This window comes from Rhinatrema bivittatum, chromosome 4 (genome assembly GCF_901001135.1).
Source record: "Rhinatrema bivittatum chromosome 4, aRhiBiv1.1, whole genome shotgun sequence".
Lineage (NCBI taxonomy): Eukaryota > Metazoa > Chordata > Amphibia > Gymnophiona > Rhinatrematidae > Rhinatrema > Rhinatrema bivittatum.
In genome coordinates this window covers 340,305,099-340,322,899 of record NC_042618.1, presented here as the reverse complement: position 1 = coordinate 340,322,899, position 17,801 = coordinate 340,305,099, and the positions used below count along the sequence as shown (strand labels likewise).

General features: G+C 46.6%; 1 protein-coding gene across 2 annotated transcripts in view; it reads left to right on the top strand.

Moving 5' to 3' along the window:
• SAP30BP (SAP30 binding protein) overlaps positions 1-17,377 on the top strand; it is a 141,369-nt gene extending 123,992 nt beyond the window's left edge. Inside the window, exons 10-11 of one of the 2 annotated variants that reach the window (XM_029600513.1) lie at positions 15,448-15,532; positions 16,371-17,377. In XM_029600513.1, coding sequence (XP_029456373.1) covers positions 15,448-15,532; positions 16,371-16,552 — 267 coding nt within the window. In that variant the 3' untranslated portion in view covers positions 16,553-17,377. The remainder of the gene's footprint in view (positions 1-15,447; positions 15,533-16,370) is intronic. The other variant, XM_029600515.1, reaches the window with a different exon arrangement.
• Positions 17,378-17,801: the final 424 nt, after the last annotated feature.

The window sequence follows — 17,801 nt, the reverse complement described above, 5'->3', positions numbered from 1 at the left end:
AGATATACTCATGGAAACTGTCTGTAAATAATTTAAATATCTTTTATAGTAGACAAAGGAAACCCACACATTTCTTATAAAATTCTGTGTGGTACCCATCTCAGCTTGGGATTTTGCTGGATGGTAAATTAGTGATCACTCTCATGATCTCAAGTTTAGAAATGGGGGCCTTCAACCATTCAGTTATCTCTAAATCTTGGGAGGTGTAACAAATGTAAGAATTCGTCTATAGAGGTACGATCAGACATTGGAGAACCACAATTACATACTCTCAAAATAATCCTTTACCAAAGACCCCAACTTTTTAATATCTGTGACTATCCTGCCTGTAGGGGACCTAAGTATGTAAATAAAGTTTTGAGAATGCCTCACTACTGAGGAATATGGGAACAAGACTGGTCCTCAGGCTAACAAAGTGCCAGTCTTGTTCCCATATTCCTCAGTAGCGTTGTTTGGTATGCCGAAGTGCTAATTCTATTTTATGGACTTTAGAGTGCTAAGGTGGTCCCTCAACCCCAACAATTTTCTTGTATTCTGTCAAAGCATATGAATTTGTATTTGGTTTCCAGCCTCTTTATTTCAGTCTCAATCTGAACTTGATCCCTCAAGTTTTCTTGAGATGACTGGCATAGCTGTTGATTTTCACACTCAACACAGCCATATGAGTACACCATTTCAAACATGGATCATAGTCCAATGGACTATGATAGTTGAAATGAGCAGTTGAATCCCAGATCATGTCAAGAAAGGCTTGTTTGGTCGGTAAGGAGATTCTCAAGGATAAGCAGGATGTAGTCCTCACACATAGGTGACATCAGATGGAGCTCGATGTGGAAAACATCAAAGTTTCTAGAAATTTTGACTAGACACACTGAGCATGCCCTATACCATGCATCCACGTGGAGTCCCTCTTCAGTCTTTTTTTTTTTTTTTGTGGAGCTATCAGCCTCTCGGTTGGATTGAGCTCTAAAACTTTTTGCCTTGTGGAAAACTTCATTTTTGTGGTTTTTCGCTGTCTTTCTTCAAAAGTCTATAAGGTCCCTCTCGGTGCCTCCCCAAAGTACCCCCCAATCAGGGTTTTCGGCATTTGGGTAAGTTTCCTTTCGCGGTCTGTTTCCCCCATGGGGACAGTGCCTTGGTGCCAGGACCAGTGCCACCAGGTATGAGGCCCTGTAGAGTGTGTGTGAGAGAGTTGAGAGACTGTGTGTGGGAGTGAAAGCCTGTATGATCGGAGAGACAGCATGTGAGAGCCTGTGTGTGTGACATGTGAGAATGAGAGCCTGTGAGTTTGTGTGAGACAGCATGTGAGAATGATTGCACCTGTGTTTGTGTGAGACAGCATGTAAGAGTGAGAGCTGTGTGTTTATGTGACTGCATGTGAGTGTGAGAGCCTGTGCCCGTATGTGTGTGTGTGAGAGAGACAGCATGTGAGAATGAGAACCTGAGGTGTGTTTGAGAAACGAAAGAAGACAGGCAGATAGAGAAGAAACAGAAAAAAAAAAAGACTCTGTAAAAGGAACTGGCAAAAGACCAAGAAAGGGAAGATGAGAAAAAATGTCCGTGACCAACTGATTAGAAAATTAAGAACAGACAGCAAAGGTAAAACAAAAAAAAATTGTTTTGAATTTTTAGTGATTGACATACCGTGTTTCTCCAGTAATAAACCCTACCCTGAAAATAAGCCCTAGCTTGATTTTCAGGATTTTTTGAGTAGGGCTTGAAATATAAGCCCTACTCCAAAAATAAGCCCTAGTTTTTAAGAGGACAAGCGGTTCCACCCCAAGACTTACTGAAAGTCCCTTGGGAGGGGGGGGATGAAACCCGAGGGGGCAGACGGAGGATTGTAAAAAAAAACCAAAAAAACCCCAAACAAAAACCCAAATCCACCCCAACCCTCCAAATGTACTTCATGCAACCCCCCCTCCCAAAACTTGCCGAAACTCCCTTGTGGTCCAGTGGGGGTCCCGGGAGCGATCTCCCGCTCTCGGGCCGTTGGCTGCCAGCAATCAAAATGGCGCCGATGGCCCTTTGCCCTTTCCACGTGACAGGCTATCGGCGCCATTGGCCGGCCTCTGTCACATGGAAGGAGCAATGGACAGAGGCCGGCCAATGGCGCCGATATCCTGTCACGTGGAAAGGGCAAAGGGCCATCGGCGCCATTGTGATTGCTGGCAGCCGACGGCCCGAGAGCGGGAGATCGCTCCAGGGAGTTTCGGCAAATTTCGGGGGGGGGGGGCTTGCAATGAAGTACATTTGGAGGGTTGCAGTGGGTTTGGGGTTTTTGATTGTTTGTTTTTTTACCATACAAACCCGTTTTAATTAATCAAATTGGAAGGGTTGGGGCGGGTTTCGGGTATCATTTCGGGGGGGGGGCAGCCAAAATAAAATCGGCCCGAACCGTGGGAAAACGAGATTTCCCGCGGGGGGCCGATAACGAAGACTAAACCAAAAGGTTCGGCCGAAAATTGAATCTGATTGGTAAATGAAAGAGGCGGCGGGCTTAGCCTTGTCCTCATTCACCAATCATGGAAAAAAAAAAAAGACATCCCCGAAAATAAGCCCTAACCTATTTTTCGGAGCAAAAATTAAATATAAGACCTGTCTTATTATTGGAGAAACATGATATGTTATCCCTGGGAAGTGCAAGAGTAGCACTTTCTCTATGCTGATCTCACATTGTACGAGATCAGCATGGAGGAACTGGAAGCCCTGCAGATTTTTAATACCACAGGGCCTGCACAGAGAAAGCAGCAGAACAGGCTTCAACGCCAGTAGTAGTAATCGGCACCTCCCCAATAGCCAAATGGCAGAAGAGGAAGGAGAGAGGCTCAGAGATTGCTGGTAAAAGAAAGAGAGGGGTTTTCCTTCAGTGTATGCTTGTGTATGAATGGGAGAATGCCGGTGGGGGGGTGGGGGGTGTCTATGTATTAGAATGAATTGGGTGCCTTCCTGGGGTCTGTCTGTCTGTGTGAGAATGGGTGCCTGCCGGGGGGGGGGGGGGGGTACGCACTCTGCAAGTGGATTCCAACCTGCCAGCAGCTGAAATGAAGATGAGGGCCTGATGATGCTGGTAGATCCCAACCAAAGAAGAACTGAAGACTCCTATGGGTTTGTGTGTGTATATATATAAGAAAGAGAGGCAATAGTTTGTGCATCCCTCTCCCACTAATCCATGATAGTATCAGGGTGACTAGAAATCAAAATTCCCAGGTATGGAGAGCAAGAATTTTTTTAATACTTTTTAGTTTTATTTTTCAGGTGTTATTTGATGTCTACTGTTTTGAAATATTATTTTGGTGTTTGGGACATTTAAAAAAAACTTGTATATGAGTTTTTAATTATTTGATCTTTTATTCATCAGCTTTTTTTTTAAATACTATTAGTATGTTTTTAGTATTATGATTGTGTATTTATTTTATTTCTTGATTTTATTGTTTGAGGAATGATTCTGTTTTTTCATTGTTGCACTGCATAGAGTCTAGCTTCTTGCAGTTTCTAGTTCAGTTTTTGTTTGTGCATTTGTATTTCTTCTTTATGGTTGCTCTGTTCTGTATTTGGTGAGGGTCTGTTTATGTTCTGCATGTGTGACTGAGGTGTGAGGCATTCTCCTAATAGGAAGTATATTAGTGTGTTAGGGCTTTCGGAGCGTCAAGCCCATACCCAGCACACATCACAATAAGCCTAATACCATATGGGTTCCAAGTGCTTTTTTGAAGGGATTTCTAGTTGGCATCACAGCAGTACATGAATGTAAGTGATGGTTTTACCTCAGAATATTGTACTTTGATATTTTTCACATAAAATATAAATACATAACTTTAACTGTGTGTGGAATGGGGAGGGGGCATTGTGCAAAGCTATAAAGTTTGCCTAAGGCACCTAATACCCTTGCACCAGCCATGGGTTCGAGGGGGTGGGTGGGGGGAGAGGGTGTCAGTTTTTTAAATTTGTATCACTGAAGGGAGCTGGGTGTTTTGGTTTTTTTTTTTTTTTGGAGGGCCCGAGACAGAGAATGAATGAACAGCGGGGGTGGAGGAGCAGCACAGTAATTGTTCACACAGGGCAGCAAAAAAGCTAGCACCGGCCCTGCTCGGTACCAGTCTTCCATCGCCGCTCGCCACCATCGTTCCATGTTTCTCCCATTTGTTTCGCCCCGTCATGGGCACGTCTGGCTTCCGCCGATGCACCCAGTGTCCTAGGACCATGTCAATCACTGATCCTCATGAGGTTTGCATCCTCTGCCTGGGGCCATCGCATGATGTCTGAAGTTGCCACTTGTGCACCCAAATGACTCCGAAGGGACATCTGCTTCAACTCAACAAGATGGACAACTTCTTTCAGTCTAAGAAGTCTGAGCCAGCCACATTGACTGCATCAACATCATAGGACATCGGAGCTTCACCGATGGACACCACACTATAGACATTGGTGGGACTGTCTGTTGCGTTAAGGTCACCGGTGGATAGGGGCACGGAGACTTATAGTTGTTGATCTCCAGAGGACTGAGGATAATAGAGTTCATCGACCTTGGCCTCGACCTCGGCACTGGGGAAAGGCTGGGCCGAGCATCATAGGAAGACCAAGAAGCATTGGCACCGCTCCCCATCAGTATACGAGGATGCACTGTTTTTTCCCATGCTACCCCCAAAGCAACCCCGTGGCGAGGAGAACCACACCTCCATTGATGCCTGGGGTCCGTGACTATCTCCACTGGTGCTAGTCACCGATCCCCCTCACGGGTCTGAGGAAGATCTGGCCAATCCTCCTTCCTCCTAGTCGGTGTTGGCCTTGGCAATGTCTGAGAAGGAGTTGGAGTGTTGAGTACAGCTAGAGGTGGAGCATGCGCTGCAGGGCTATGGTTCTGCGACACCAACAGTCTGTGCCGCCCATTTTCGTATCGCTTCTGAAGAAACTCAGTGTGCACATTAGTGCCTTACAGACCCAGCTGGTGTCAGTTCCCGGGATGGCACTGGTGCGCAGTGGGAAGCCAAGGCCACCTCCTACTGACATGGTAGTCGTTGCCAGTTCCTCCAAGGAGGAAGGTCCGTCGAGGCTGGCAGTCCCCTGTCCCGTTCCATCGGTGCCTGTACCTTTTGGACATCGGCCGAGCACCTAGAGCCCAATCCAGGGTGGAATACAGGGAGGATGAGGGTCCCTATGACCCCTGAGGAGATAATCACATGGAATCCTCCTCTGATGATTTGGATGGTTTCCTGTGAAATCCTTTTCCTCCAGAGGAGCGAAGGAAGTCCCTGCCTGAGGACTTAACCTTCGCTGGGTTTGTCATGGTGATTGCGGAGGCCATCCCATTCTAGCATTTGACTGAAGAAGATGCCAGGCACAAAATATTTGAGGTTCTTCAGTTCATGGAGCCTCCTGAGGAGATCGTGATGGTCCCAGTACACAAGATCCTTACGGCATTGCTGCTGAGAATTTGGGAACACCCCCTCACAGTGCCTCCCGTGAATTAAGAAGGCGGATGGGGTTTACCTCATCCAAAAGGCTGTCGGATTCGATAAGTGTCAGCTGCCCCACCAATGGGAGGTGGTCGAATCTGCCCTGAAGAGGGCCAAGTGCTCTTGGGCCCACTCCTCGGCATCCCCAGGGAAAGACCACAAAGCGTTGGACACTCTTGGGAGGAAAGTGTTCCAAAGCACCATGATTATTGCCCACATTGCTGCCTACCAGCTCTACATGAGCCAATACGGCACATCTAGAAGCAAGTGCAGGAGGTGACTGAGCAGCTGCCTCAACAGCAGCAAGACACCCTCATGTTGCTGATGCACAAGGATTTAGAGTGTGGAAAACATGAGGTCTGAGCAATCTACGATGTTTTCAAAACAGCATCGAAGGTCTCTGCAGCAAGAATCGGCACCTGCAGACTGGCATGGCTTCAGGCCTCAGATCTCAGACCAGAGGTATAGGAACGACTCGCTGATGTGCTGTGCACTGGAGAGAATCTCTTCAGAGATAGATTGAAAGATGCTGTGGCCCAACTCCAGGACCATCATGAAACCCTCCAACAACTCTACCACCACTCCGGACCCATCCTCCTCATCCAGGAGACTGTTGAGGCAGGGACCCAGGAAATCTTTCTTTCACCAGAATAAGTACTATCCGCCGCCTCCTCGATCCCATATACACAATCGGAGCTCCTGCGGTTGTTCCAGGCAGCAGAGAGCTCCCAAGCCCCAGCCAGCTCCTCAGTCAACTCCGGGGATGGGGTTTTGACTGGGCCTTAGGGAGCATAAGTTAGTTGCCCGTACCCAATACAATGGACCCTTCAGTTGGGGCAGGCTGCGGTTCTTTGCTAACAGATGGCCCAGTATAACCTCGGACCAGTAGGTTTTTTTCCCTTGTCTGCAGGGGTACCAATTAAATCTATTGAGTGTCCACAAAATTGCCCTCCTTGCCCATTTTGGGGGTCAGTAATGCATCAGGAGGTGCTACAAATGAAGTTCTCCTCCCTCTTAACGGCCAGAGCGGTCAAGCCCATACCACCAAGGCAAAGAGGACGGGGATTCTACTCCAGGTACTTCCTGATTCCAAAGAAAACAAGAGGATTCCTTCCCATCCTAGACCTGAAGGCTTTGAACAAGTTTCTTAAAAAAGAAAAATTCAAGATGGTTTACTTGGGCACCTTAATCCTCCTTTTGCAAAATGGGGACTGGATATGCTCTCTCAACCTAAAGGATGCATGCACTCATATCGAGATCTTCCCCAGTAACAGGAAATATGTCCGATTTGTAGTGGGGAAGCAGCACTTCCAGTACCAGGTGTTGCCATTCAGGCTCGCGTCCACCCCACAAGTCTTCACAAAATGCCTGGCTGTGGTGGTGGCACACCTCCTTAGACTGGGAATGCATGTTTTCCCGTATCTGGACAATTGGCTGGTCAAGAGCATGTCTCAGGCAGGGGCCATCCGATCCATGCTCTTGACCATGCAGATGCTGGAGTCACTAGGGTTCGTTCTCAACTACCCAAAGTCCCATCTCAGTCTATCATCTCAATTGGACTTTATCGGAGCCCTGCTAGACATGGCTCAAGCCAGGGCCCTTCTGCCGTGCGAGAGGGCCATCACTCTGGTGACCATTGCAATAGAGGTGCAACAGAACCAGCAGGTATCAGCTTAGCACATGTTGAGGCTGTTGGGTCACATGGCCACGACCATCCATGTCACTCCCTTGGCACATTTACACATACACAGAGCCCAATGGACCCTGAGGTCGCAGTAGTGCCAAGCCAATCAGAGCCTCCAGGATTGCATCCGAGTCACCCATCTCTCTGGGACTCTCTGTCCTGGTGGGGGTTATTCTCTAGTCTTGAACAGGGGATTTCTTTTTGGAATCTCCCTACTCAAATTGTGCTAACCATGGATGTGTCTACCCTGGGGTGGGGGAGCTTATGTGGATGGACTCGGCACCCAGGGACTGTGGTCCGCTCAGGAACATTCTTGGTGATCAGTGTCGCGATATGAGCTTTCAGAGATCGGCTATCCAACAAAATTGTCCTGATCCAGACCAATAACCAAGTAGCCATGTGATATGTCAGCAAGCAGGGAGACACGGGATTGTACATCCTGTGTCAGGAAGCAGTCCAGATCTGGTCCTGGGTCCTGGCCCACGGGATGGTGCTCAGGCCAGAACGGAGAACATGATAGCGGACAGGCTGAGTTGGGCCTTCAGACCCCACAAATGGTCCCTGGACCACTCGGATTTTCCACCTCTAGGGGTGCCCAGATGTAGATCTGTTCATGTCCTGCTACAATCGGTAGGTGCCTCTGTTCCGCTCCCTGTTCAGGTCAGATAGCAAACCACCCTCAGACGCCCTTGCCCATCATTGGGGCAAGGCCCTTCTATATGCGCTCCTCCTATTTCCTTAGTGGCGAAGACACTCTTCAAGCTTCATGAGGACAGAGGGACTATGATCCTCATAGCCCCTCATTGGCCGAGACAGGTCTGGTTTCCACTCCTATGGGAGTTGTCCATCCGGAAAACATTCAGTCTGGGGATGTCTTGGATCTCATCACACAAGATCAGGGCAGACTGCGCCATCCCAGCTTCCAGACCCTGTCGTTCACAGCCTGGATGTTGAGAGGTTAATCCTGCAGCCACTTGATCTTTCCAAGGATGCGTCTCAGGTCCTGGTGGCTTCCAGAAAGCCTTTCACTAGAAAGTCCTAAGGACTGAAGTGGAGGAGGTTTTCCATGTGTGAGCAGAAGGCCCTAGATCCATTCTCCGGCACCACACAAAAACTGGTGGATTACCTTCTACACCTATCGGAGGCTGCTTTAAAAACCAACTCCATTAGAGTTCATCTCAGTGCAATTGGTGCATACCACTATGGTATAGATGGTATGCCCATCTCTGACAGCCCATAGTTGTACGTTTCATGCGAGGCCTACTTCAATTGAAGCCTCCCTTATGGAAGGTCATATTTTTGGCAGTGTGCAGGGTTAGTGCGCTCCAGGCCTTAGTGACTTATCCACACTATACGAAGTTCTATCATGACAGGGTAGTCTTGTGTACGCACCCTAAGTTCCTGTCTAAGATGGTGACTGATTTCCATCTTAACCAGTCAATTGTCCTGCCAGTCTTCTTTCCCAGGCCCCATTTGCACCAAGGTGAATCAGCACTGCACAATTTAGATTGCTAGTGAGCCTTAGCCTTCTATCTAGAGTAGGCAGAAGCCCATAGCAGTCCACCCAACTTCTTATTTCTTTTGATAGGAATAGGTTGAGCGTTGCTGTTGTCAGACGCTATTCAGTTGGCTAGCAGATTGCATCTCCTTCTGTTATGCCCAGGCGGGTCTGAATTTTGAGGGTCATGTCAAGGCTTATTCTGTCAGAGCCATGGTATCGTCGGTTGCCCACTTGCAAGCAGTTCCCATGGAGGAGATCTGCAAGGCTGCGATGTGGAGTTCTCTCCACACATTCACATCACATTACTGTCTGGGATGGCCAACACTACAGTAGGTTCGGCCAGTCTATCCTCAGGAACCTGTTTGAGGTGTAGAACCCATTCTCCCAGGACAAGCAGGATGGTGGTAGTCATATATGGGTGACGTCACTGGATGTCACGGAAAACCTGTCAAAATTTCTAGAAACTTTGACTGGCACACTCAGCATGCCATGATCCCTGTGTCCACATGGGTCTCCCTTCAGTCTCTTTTTTTTCCGCGATGCAGTTTGCCTCGCATTTAGGAGCTCTGTGACATTTTTCTCACAACTTTTCCTCACGGAAACACTTGAAATTTTACTTCACAAATAATTTCCCTTCACGGGTCTCCCTTCGCGTACATTTCATCGATGCTCGGTGAGTACCATGCCCTGTTTTTCGGTCTGTTCCTGTCACCTCACTAACTGTTCCCCCGGGTTACCAACCGAATTGCAGCCTTCTTTTCACCCTCTGTCCGCCCCACGATACCCGCGAGTGTCCTTGTTGCGAACCTCTACCGGGTCCATTGGGGCTAGAGGTTCCTGTTGCCGCCAGGGCTGCCATCAGTGCCATCCACGCCCCGTCGATTTCATCGACACCATCAATGCCCTCGACTAAAGAAAACGCTCCATACTTTGGATTCTAAACCAGAGCCCATTGTAATCCTTGGGCGACAAACAATGCCAAGAGCAGTAGAGACACGGTGACCATCTGTCACCAATGCCATCCAAGACAGCGAGGGCATCTTCCTCTGTGCTGGAGAATGACTGGACCGAGCACCGAGGGAAACATAGTTACTGCCACGGTGACCGTCTGTCGCCGACACCATTCTGGACATCTGTGACAACTTCCTCGGTGCTGGAGAATGACCAGGCCGAGCACTGAGGGAAACATCGTCACTGCCACGGTAACTATCCGTTACCTTTGCCATTCTGGACATCGGTGCTGGAGAATGACCGGACTGAGCACAGAGGAAACATTGTTGCTGGCACTGACATGGTTCCGTGTTTGGTGCCGGCACTGATACCGAACCGGCATCAATGTCCATTGAGCCAGTTGCGAAGCGGGCCTGGGTACAAGTCTCCATGCTCCTCTGCACCCGAGGCACCGAAGTGTTCCACACCGGTGCCGGGTACTGAGCCCCCACAGATTCATGTGGAAGTGCCAGTAACGCCTAGCCTGTCTCCCCCTGTAGCTGCGCTACCTATACCAGCTTCTAGGGAGGAGTTGGACGTCCTCATCCGTCAGGCTGTCATCGATGCCTTCCGGAATCTACTAACACCGGAGCCAGCAATGTTCGCACCGTTGTGGCACCTTCCAACGACAGCCTAAGTCATCAACGCCAACTCATCCTTCTGAGCCTCCACGGACCCCTATAGCTATCCCGGGATCCTCGAGGGGCGATGGGCACTCTAATCCCACTTCGGCATCGATTCCATCGAGACCTAAGTTAAGGACGTGCCTGAAACCATCCCTTTTGACCTGGTCACTAAAAAGGGCCAGAAGTTTCGGGAGGTTCTAGGTCGTAATATCTTCCAAGAACCACATTGGTGTCACATATTGCAATTTACCAGCTATGTTTGACACAACACCAAGGGAACCTCTCTGCCATCCACATGAAATTCGAGCAACATGTGATTGCTTCGAAACGGCCTCCCGTTGCCAGCAACAGGACTCCGTACTAGATGGTGACCTGGCTTACGGCCTGAAGTCCAAGATAAACTAGCAGATCTGCCATGCACCGCAGATAATCTCTTCATGCACAAGCTCCAGCAGACAGTGGCTCAGTTGCAAGACCACCGCGAGACCCTGTAATAGCTCTCTACGTTTCTTGCAATTCCTCCCTCCTCGGCTAGAAAACCAGTGAAGAGGGATATTAGAAGGACCTTTTACCGCTCATGCTCCCATGTGAGACCAACGGCTCCACCAGTCGAGCAGGCTCTGGATTTTTCTACCTTGCCAGAGAACAGAACGGTTCACCCCACTGAGGACCAGGGCTCGGGATACCGTTCCCCGGACACAACAAGGCAGAGGTTTTTTATCCCGCTATTTCCTACTTTCAAAGAAAATAGGCGACCTCCGCCCATCCTGGACCTCACATATCTCAATTTCTTCAGAAAGAAAAGTTCAGAATGGTGTCTCTCGGCACCATGCTTCCCTTACTACAAGGGGGTTGCCTCTATTCTCTGGACTTTCTATACGCTTCATAGTGAGTCAATAACATTTTCAATACCAAGTTCTGCCATTCGAATTAGCTTTGACAACTTGTGTTTTTCACCAGATACCTAGCAGTGACTGCTGTTCATCTACAAAGAACAACAGCATTCACGCGTTTCCTTTCCTGGACGACTGCCTAATAAGGAGTCATTCCAAGCAAGGAGAACTAAATTCTCTAAGACTCACTATAGATCTAGAGCAGATCTGGGCACTACAGTCGCAACGGCCTTCCTGCCCAACAACCACGCAGACATCCTATCAAATTGTCCACATCTCTGCGCACATGCAACATAGCCTCAGCCCATCAAACTTTCATTGCTGGGCCACATGATTCCACGATCCATGTCACTCCTATGGTCAGACTAGCCATGAGAAGAACTCGGTGGATTTTAAAATTTCAGTGGCTCTAAGCCGTTCCACCGCTTTCGTCCCTGCTGCATATCACCAATCCAGTACCAAATCCTCAGATGATCTTGGCTACGGTCGCATCCAACTTGGGTTGGAGAACTTGTATCAATACCCTCCAAACCCAAAATACGTCGACTCCACTCCATAACAAGTCTCAGATCAACTTCCTCGAGCTTCGAGCCATGCATTATGCCCTTTATGCCTTCAAACACTGCCTCTCACACAAAACTTTGTGGATACAGACAGACAACATAGTAGCAATGTGGTAGTCGAACAAACAGGAACGCACAGGCTCTTATCTGTTCTGCCAGGAAGCCGCACAGTTCTGTGCCTGGGCCCTTGCACACTCCATCTCCGGGCCACTTATCCAACAGGCATAACACACCATCTCAATCTGTCTCCAACCCCATAAGTGGTCTCTGAATCCATGTGTAGGGAGCAAAATCTTCTAGTGCTGAGGTCAACCAACCATCGACCTCTTGCATCCGAAACGAACCACAGAGTGGACAGATTCTGCTCCCTACACAGGCATGCAAATGCATTAGCCATGGACGCCTTTGCTCGCCCATGCAACAAAGGCCTCCTATAGGCATCTCTTCCAATACCGCTCATAGCCAAAACTCTTGTGAAGCTACAGCAGGACAGGTTTTCAATGATTCTCATAACCCCGTACTGGCCTCGACAAGTATGCTTCCCCATACTTCTCAACCTATCACTCCAGGAACCAATTCACCTGCCCACAGGCCAATCTCATAACACAAAAGATCATGGCATGCTGGGCATGCTCAGTGTGCCAGTCAAAGTTTTCCGTGACAGGGCTCCGTCCAGTGACATCACCTATATGTAAGGACTACATCCTGCTGTCCTGGGAGAACACCTATTACAGGTAAGCAATTCTGCTAATCCCCAAACCTAGGACCCATTGTTTGGATTCAGGCTGTCTCCCCCTCTGTTAGCAACAGCACCGGTGGTGGTTCCGTTGGCAGCTGGTTAGGTGTCCATTTGTCCCCTTTTCTGTTGGGGCACAGCCTGTAGCTAGGGATTCACTCATGTGTGAGGACTACCATCCCTCTTGTCCTCAGAGAAAGCAGAGTTGCTTTCCTGCAACAGTTGTTTTCTGAGGACCACATCGTTTCGTGAGGACTAACATCGTGAGGATGTTAGTCCTCACGAAACCTGCTCACCACCCCGCGGAGTTGGGTTTCTCCTATTTTTTAATTTTATTTTATCGTAATTCTGTGTTATTTATTTATTTATTTCAAATTTTTATATACCGGCATTCGAGACAGCAGTCACATCATGCTGGTTCACATAAAACAGGGGTGCATAGAAAACATAACTATAACAAAGGTGCTGAAAAGGCAGTTACATATAACAGGGTGATAAGAACTTGGATGAGAAGGAAGAGAAAGGATAGGTTATTAAATTACATATGTAAAACAATAGAATGGATAACCAAGGTGTAGTTGGAGATTAGTAGACTATGTTGGCGTCCGGGAAGGCTTGTAAGAATATCCAGTTATGAGACTAAAGAGGGACCCCGCATGGACACGTGGTGTTGGGCATGCTGGGCATGCTCAGTTTGCCTAGTAAACATTTCACGTATCTGGGCGTCATCTGAATGTCACCCATGTGTGAGGATTAACAACCTGCTGTCCTCTGAGAATATCTGTAACAGGTAAGCAACTCTGCTTTCAGCCTCCAAATTTGAGAGGGGTAGAACTGTTTTCCCAAATAGAGTGATTGAAACTGGGTGATGGTGAGAGAGCTGACAAGGCAGTAGTATATCTCAGGCACAGACATTGTGTATCAGTGTATTTGAGCTCAAGAAATAGTCAATATGACTATAAGTGGTGTTTGGAGAAGAAAAAGGTGAAATATCTGAAGGGAGGGATAGGCGGTCCTCCATACATCATTCAAATTGTACATATTAACTAGAGTTGCTAAAGAACCAGAGATTCTATAATGTGGTGAGATTGTCTTTCTGGGGACATAAACCAGTATGCCAGTCTACCCCCAATATAAGCAGTGCCTCAGCATGTTCTCCCAGACGATCCGCCAAGTCAGTATAAAAAGGATTGGGATCATTGTTATGGCCATATACATGGACTAATACAAACTCCTGGGAGTAAAGACTGAAGTGTAAAATTATGTATCTTCCTTCAGGATCTCCTCCCTAACCCAAAACCTACAAAGGAAGTCATATACCCTCTTACTATGAGACAAATAAGCAGCCCATACCTGACCAACCCAATTGCATTTGGTTTTCATGTTTATTTCTTAACAGTAGCACAATCTGAGCTATAGAGGTTTTAAGAAACTGTAAGATTTGTTTCCTCTTAACAGGGATACTACTGCATATCCTTCTGATTGCAGCCAACTGCTCCATGTGAATGTCCTTATCTGAGAGGCAGAACATTGAAATATATCCTGCGATACTGTTGAGCATCTCATCGTCATCAATAAGATTTCCGTAGTAGTACATGAGAGAGTTTATTTTGTGGGGGAACAGGATGAAAATCTGTGTAAAAAGAATGGCTATCGACTTGTTTTGAGAAGGTTTGGCCCAGCAGTTTTCTCCTGCTCCTTTTCACTTCCAGTGTAATTGGAACTGGTCACTGCTTTGGCTACAGCATCATAAATCTTGATAACTAGCCAAGGGTTTTCCCCTTTTCTTTTTCTTTTTTTAACCACCTCTTCTCTGTCCTGTCCGTCCCCGTTCCCCCCCCCCCCCCCCCCCCCCCCCAAATCAAGTTCACCCATCATATCAAGAGTCCTTTGCTAGGATCCACAGATCAGGGATCCCGCCAGACCTGATACTGACCATTAGGAGGTGCCGTTCTGCAGTGCTTCCACAACACCCCCCCCCCCTTTCACTCTCTATAGCCTACAGAGAAGTGATGAAACAAGTGTTCATGGGGGGGAAAATCCCTAAATACTGATTGTATTCATTTTGGCACAGCAGAACTTATTGAGTTTGGAAGAGAATGCTGTCTCTTTTATTCTAGTTACTACATTTACTTGGTTTTCAGTCATCCCTAGCTATGCATGTAAGGACCTGCAATTACTTTTCAATGATTCATTTAAGAATCTAACTCCATATATTTGGTCAGAAGACAAGTTCAGGCTGCATGCGCCCTGATCATGCAGCCTACTGCTTATTAGAGGTACAGACTCAGGCTTCACAGGCTGTGCTCGTACAGATCCGTAACCCACAGCTCATCAAGGGCAGGCTGAAGTCACACAGGCCCTGCTCACGCAGATCTGCAACACCTCACATCAAAGGGGCAGGTTCAGACTGCACAGGCTGTGCTCGCACAGGCCTACAACCCACTATTCATCAGAGGAACAAGCTCAGGCCAGACAGGCAATGCTCACCCAGTCTTGAAACCCACCCCGCATTGGAGGGCAGACGTAAGCTGACTGGTTATGTATGCACACTTTCTTGTCCCACAGTTGGGGCATGATATTTTGGATGCGCAGGAATTTCTCTGTGAATGTTCAGCGCACGCCTTCATGCACTCCCAAGAAACTCACAAACTTTTAACTGAATAGCTTTTACAGAACTGCGTGATGAGGTCTGTATTCTCTCTTACATGCAAGCCTACATATTTTATAACATTTGTGTATGTTTGATTAGAAAATATGCATATTATTATTTCCCTGCAAAGCAGTTACAAAAGTGTAAAAAAAAAAATAACGAGATTCTTAAACTTGTGGCAGATCCACAGTGGAGCAGATACACTAATGTCTTTTTAATTTATTTATTTTTTTGGCATATAGCGTCGGATAACAGGTCTGTGTATAAATGACATAAAACTTTTACTGTCCGTCCCTTTTTTTTTTTTTCATTTCATTGTTTTTTTGGTTTGTTTGTTTTTTTAAGATCGAGTTTGTTACGGGTACCAAGAAGGGCACAACAACAAATACTACCACTGCTCCGACCACCACAAGCAGTACATCTGTTGCAGGTAAGGGATGTGGCAGATTATGGGGAATGTGCTGGTGAAGTCATGAGAAGTTGGATCCCCCTAGGATATTCAGATATGGTGTTTAAGATGTACAGGCCCTTTCAGACGTTCTATTTATTTCACAGTTAGAATTGGATTTTGTTATGGGCTAGGACTAATTCTACCCACCCCCATCCCCTCCAGTCTTCTTTCCTGCTACCTCTCCCATACCTTGTGACTCTTGGCGCACACCTTTCTTCCCTAGAGGGAGAGACTCTGGATCAGAATTCAAGTGCTTGAAAATTCCCTTTTCTTTCAATTTGCCCTTAAGAGGTGCAAAGCTTTGATGTCACGGATTCTGGCTAAGAGGACATGAAAATTTGTGTTGATTGTCATGAGTAAGCCAAAGCTAAAAATGTACATTTACAGTTAGGTCATTGGTAGCCCCTGTTTTGGTGATGCAGTTATTCTTGATAATGAGACAGGTTTATAGTACAGTAGCATGCTTTTCTTGAATTATTTTTATATTTACAAGAAAGACCTGAAATAATTTAGCTTTTCTAGCTTATCAAAATATAGTTTAGCCTTTTTTTTTTTTTTGCTGGAAATTATAGACTTCTTAAAACTCACAGCCCAGTTATTCATATACACCTCCAAAAATCATCTTAACCCAATGCCCTATAATAACCAGAGTCTGTCCCTGTTCATAACCCCTGTGAGTATTCTCCACTGCACGCAAGTGATGAAAATGTCTCATTAAGGTATGGACTATTCCATCTTGAAAACTGGCCTGTATTTAGTATGTAAAAGGATTGCATTTCACGGATTACTTGCTTTGATTTTGTTTTGCAATGTGCAGACGCTCAGAAAAGGAAAAGCAAATGGGACTCTGCCATCCCTGTCACCACAATAGCACAGCCCACCATCCTCACCACCACAGCAACGCTGCCGGGTGTAGTCACGGTGACCACCAGCGCCAGCGGTTCCAAAACCACAGTCATCTCCGCAGTGGGCACAATAGTGAAGAAGGCCAAGCAGTGATGAGCTGGACTTCCATATGGACACTGATGATATGTACAGATCAGGAATGTGGATCTTCTTTTTTTTTTTTTTTTTTTTTTAATATTATTGTCCCATGTGCAATCTGGAGATTTTTAAACCTCAGACATTAATGTCTCCTGCTGGAAACAGAGAGAAGCTGAAGCTTTGTTCACAGATCCACAGAACTACATCTACACGGAGAAGAGTTTCTTGCAAGCTCACCCACATCCTCTTCCCTACTGACCACATTAACATGCCTTCCAGCTTGACAAGAGTGAGCTATAAGTGTAGGATCGTTGCTAATGTGAAATGTATCATTTTCTAAGCACTGGCTTATTAAAAGGCGATCTCATGTACTTTTTGAGAAATAGAGAAATATGTGCTGTATCCAGCTAGTGTGGCACAGTTCAAATACATGCTCAGGGGCCTAGGCACTCATAGTTGTAGATCTATAGATCCCGTCATCGCCAGAATTTGTTAATCCATTAATTAGAGCATTCAAATGAAGCCACTTCCCAATCTTGAGTCATTTCCTGTACTAGCTTGATAATTCAAATGCTCTGCCGACAGTTCTGGGAGTAGTTGAACCCATTTCAGTATCTAAAATGGTGGTTGAAGAGCAAACACTATAATTTGATCAATAACTGCTTACTGGACCTAATATAACATCCTTCCTTATTCTAGTTTGTAAGTCAACATTGTCATAGTGCTTGTGTCCTACACCTCAGCTCTTGTAATCTTCCTGAGTTCATCTTCTAAAGATAAGTGTGCAGAGTTGCTTCAATCAGGAATAAATTGCATCTTTGTTCCCTTTTTGGAAATCAACTAAGAGTGTGCTTGAGGTCCCTTTTCTCTCATGTACTAGGCCTTGTCTGCATGCTACAGCAATCTAACAAGCAAATTCAAACTGGAAGCTCCATCTCAACAAATGCAGGAAAGCAACTCTTATCAGTATAATGCTTGTGAACTTCAGTGGGCTATGAAAAGCCAGTTCAAGGCTTCCTTAAGAGCCAGAACATGTCCCTGGAAGAGCAGATCACGATAACGGGCAAAAACTCTCTGTGCTCTGAATTGTGTTTAATATATATTCAAGAGACAGAGGAGTCTCCCCAAACAACGCTTGTAAATAAATAAATCAATCAGAGGGGCTTTGATCCAGCTTAGGGCCAGGAATTTGTAAACCATTTATTAGCCAGTGTTTCAGCAAGTGATCGGTTTTTAGCTGAATGCTCAGTAAATTACCTCCACT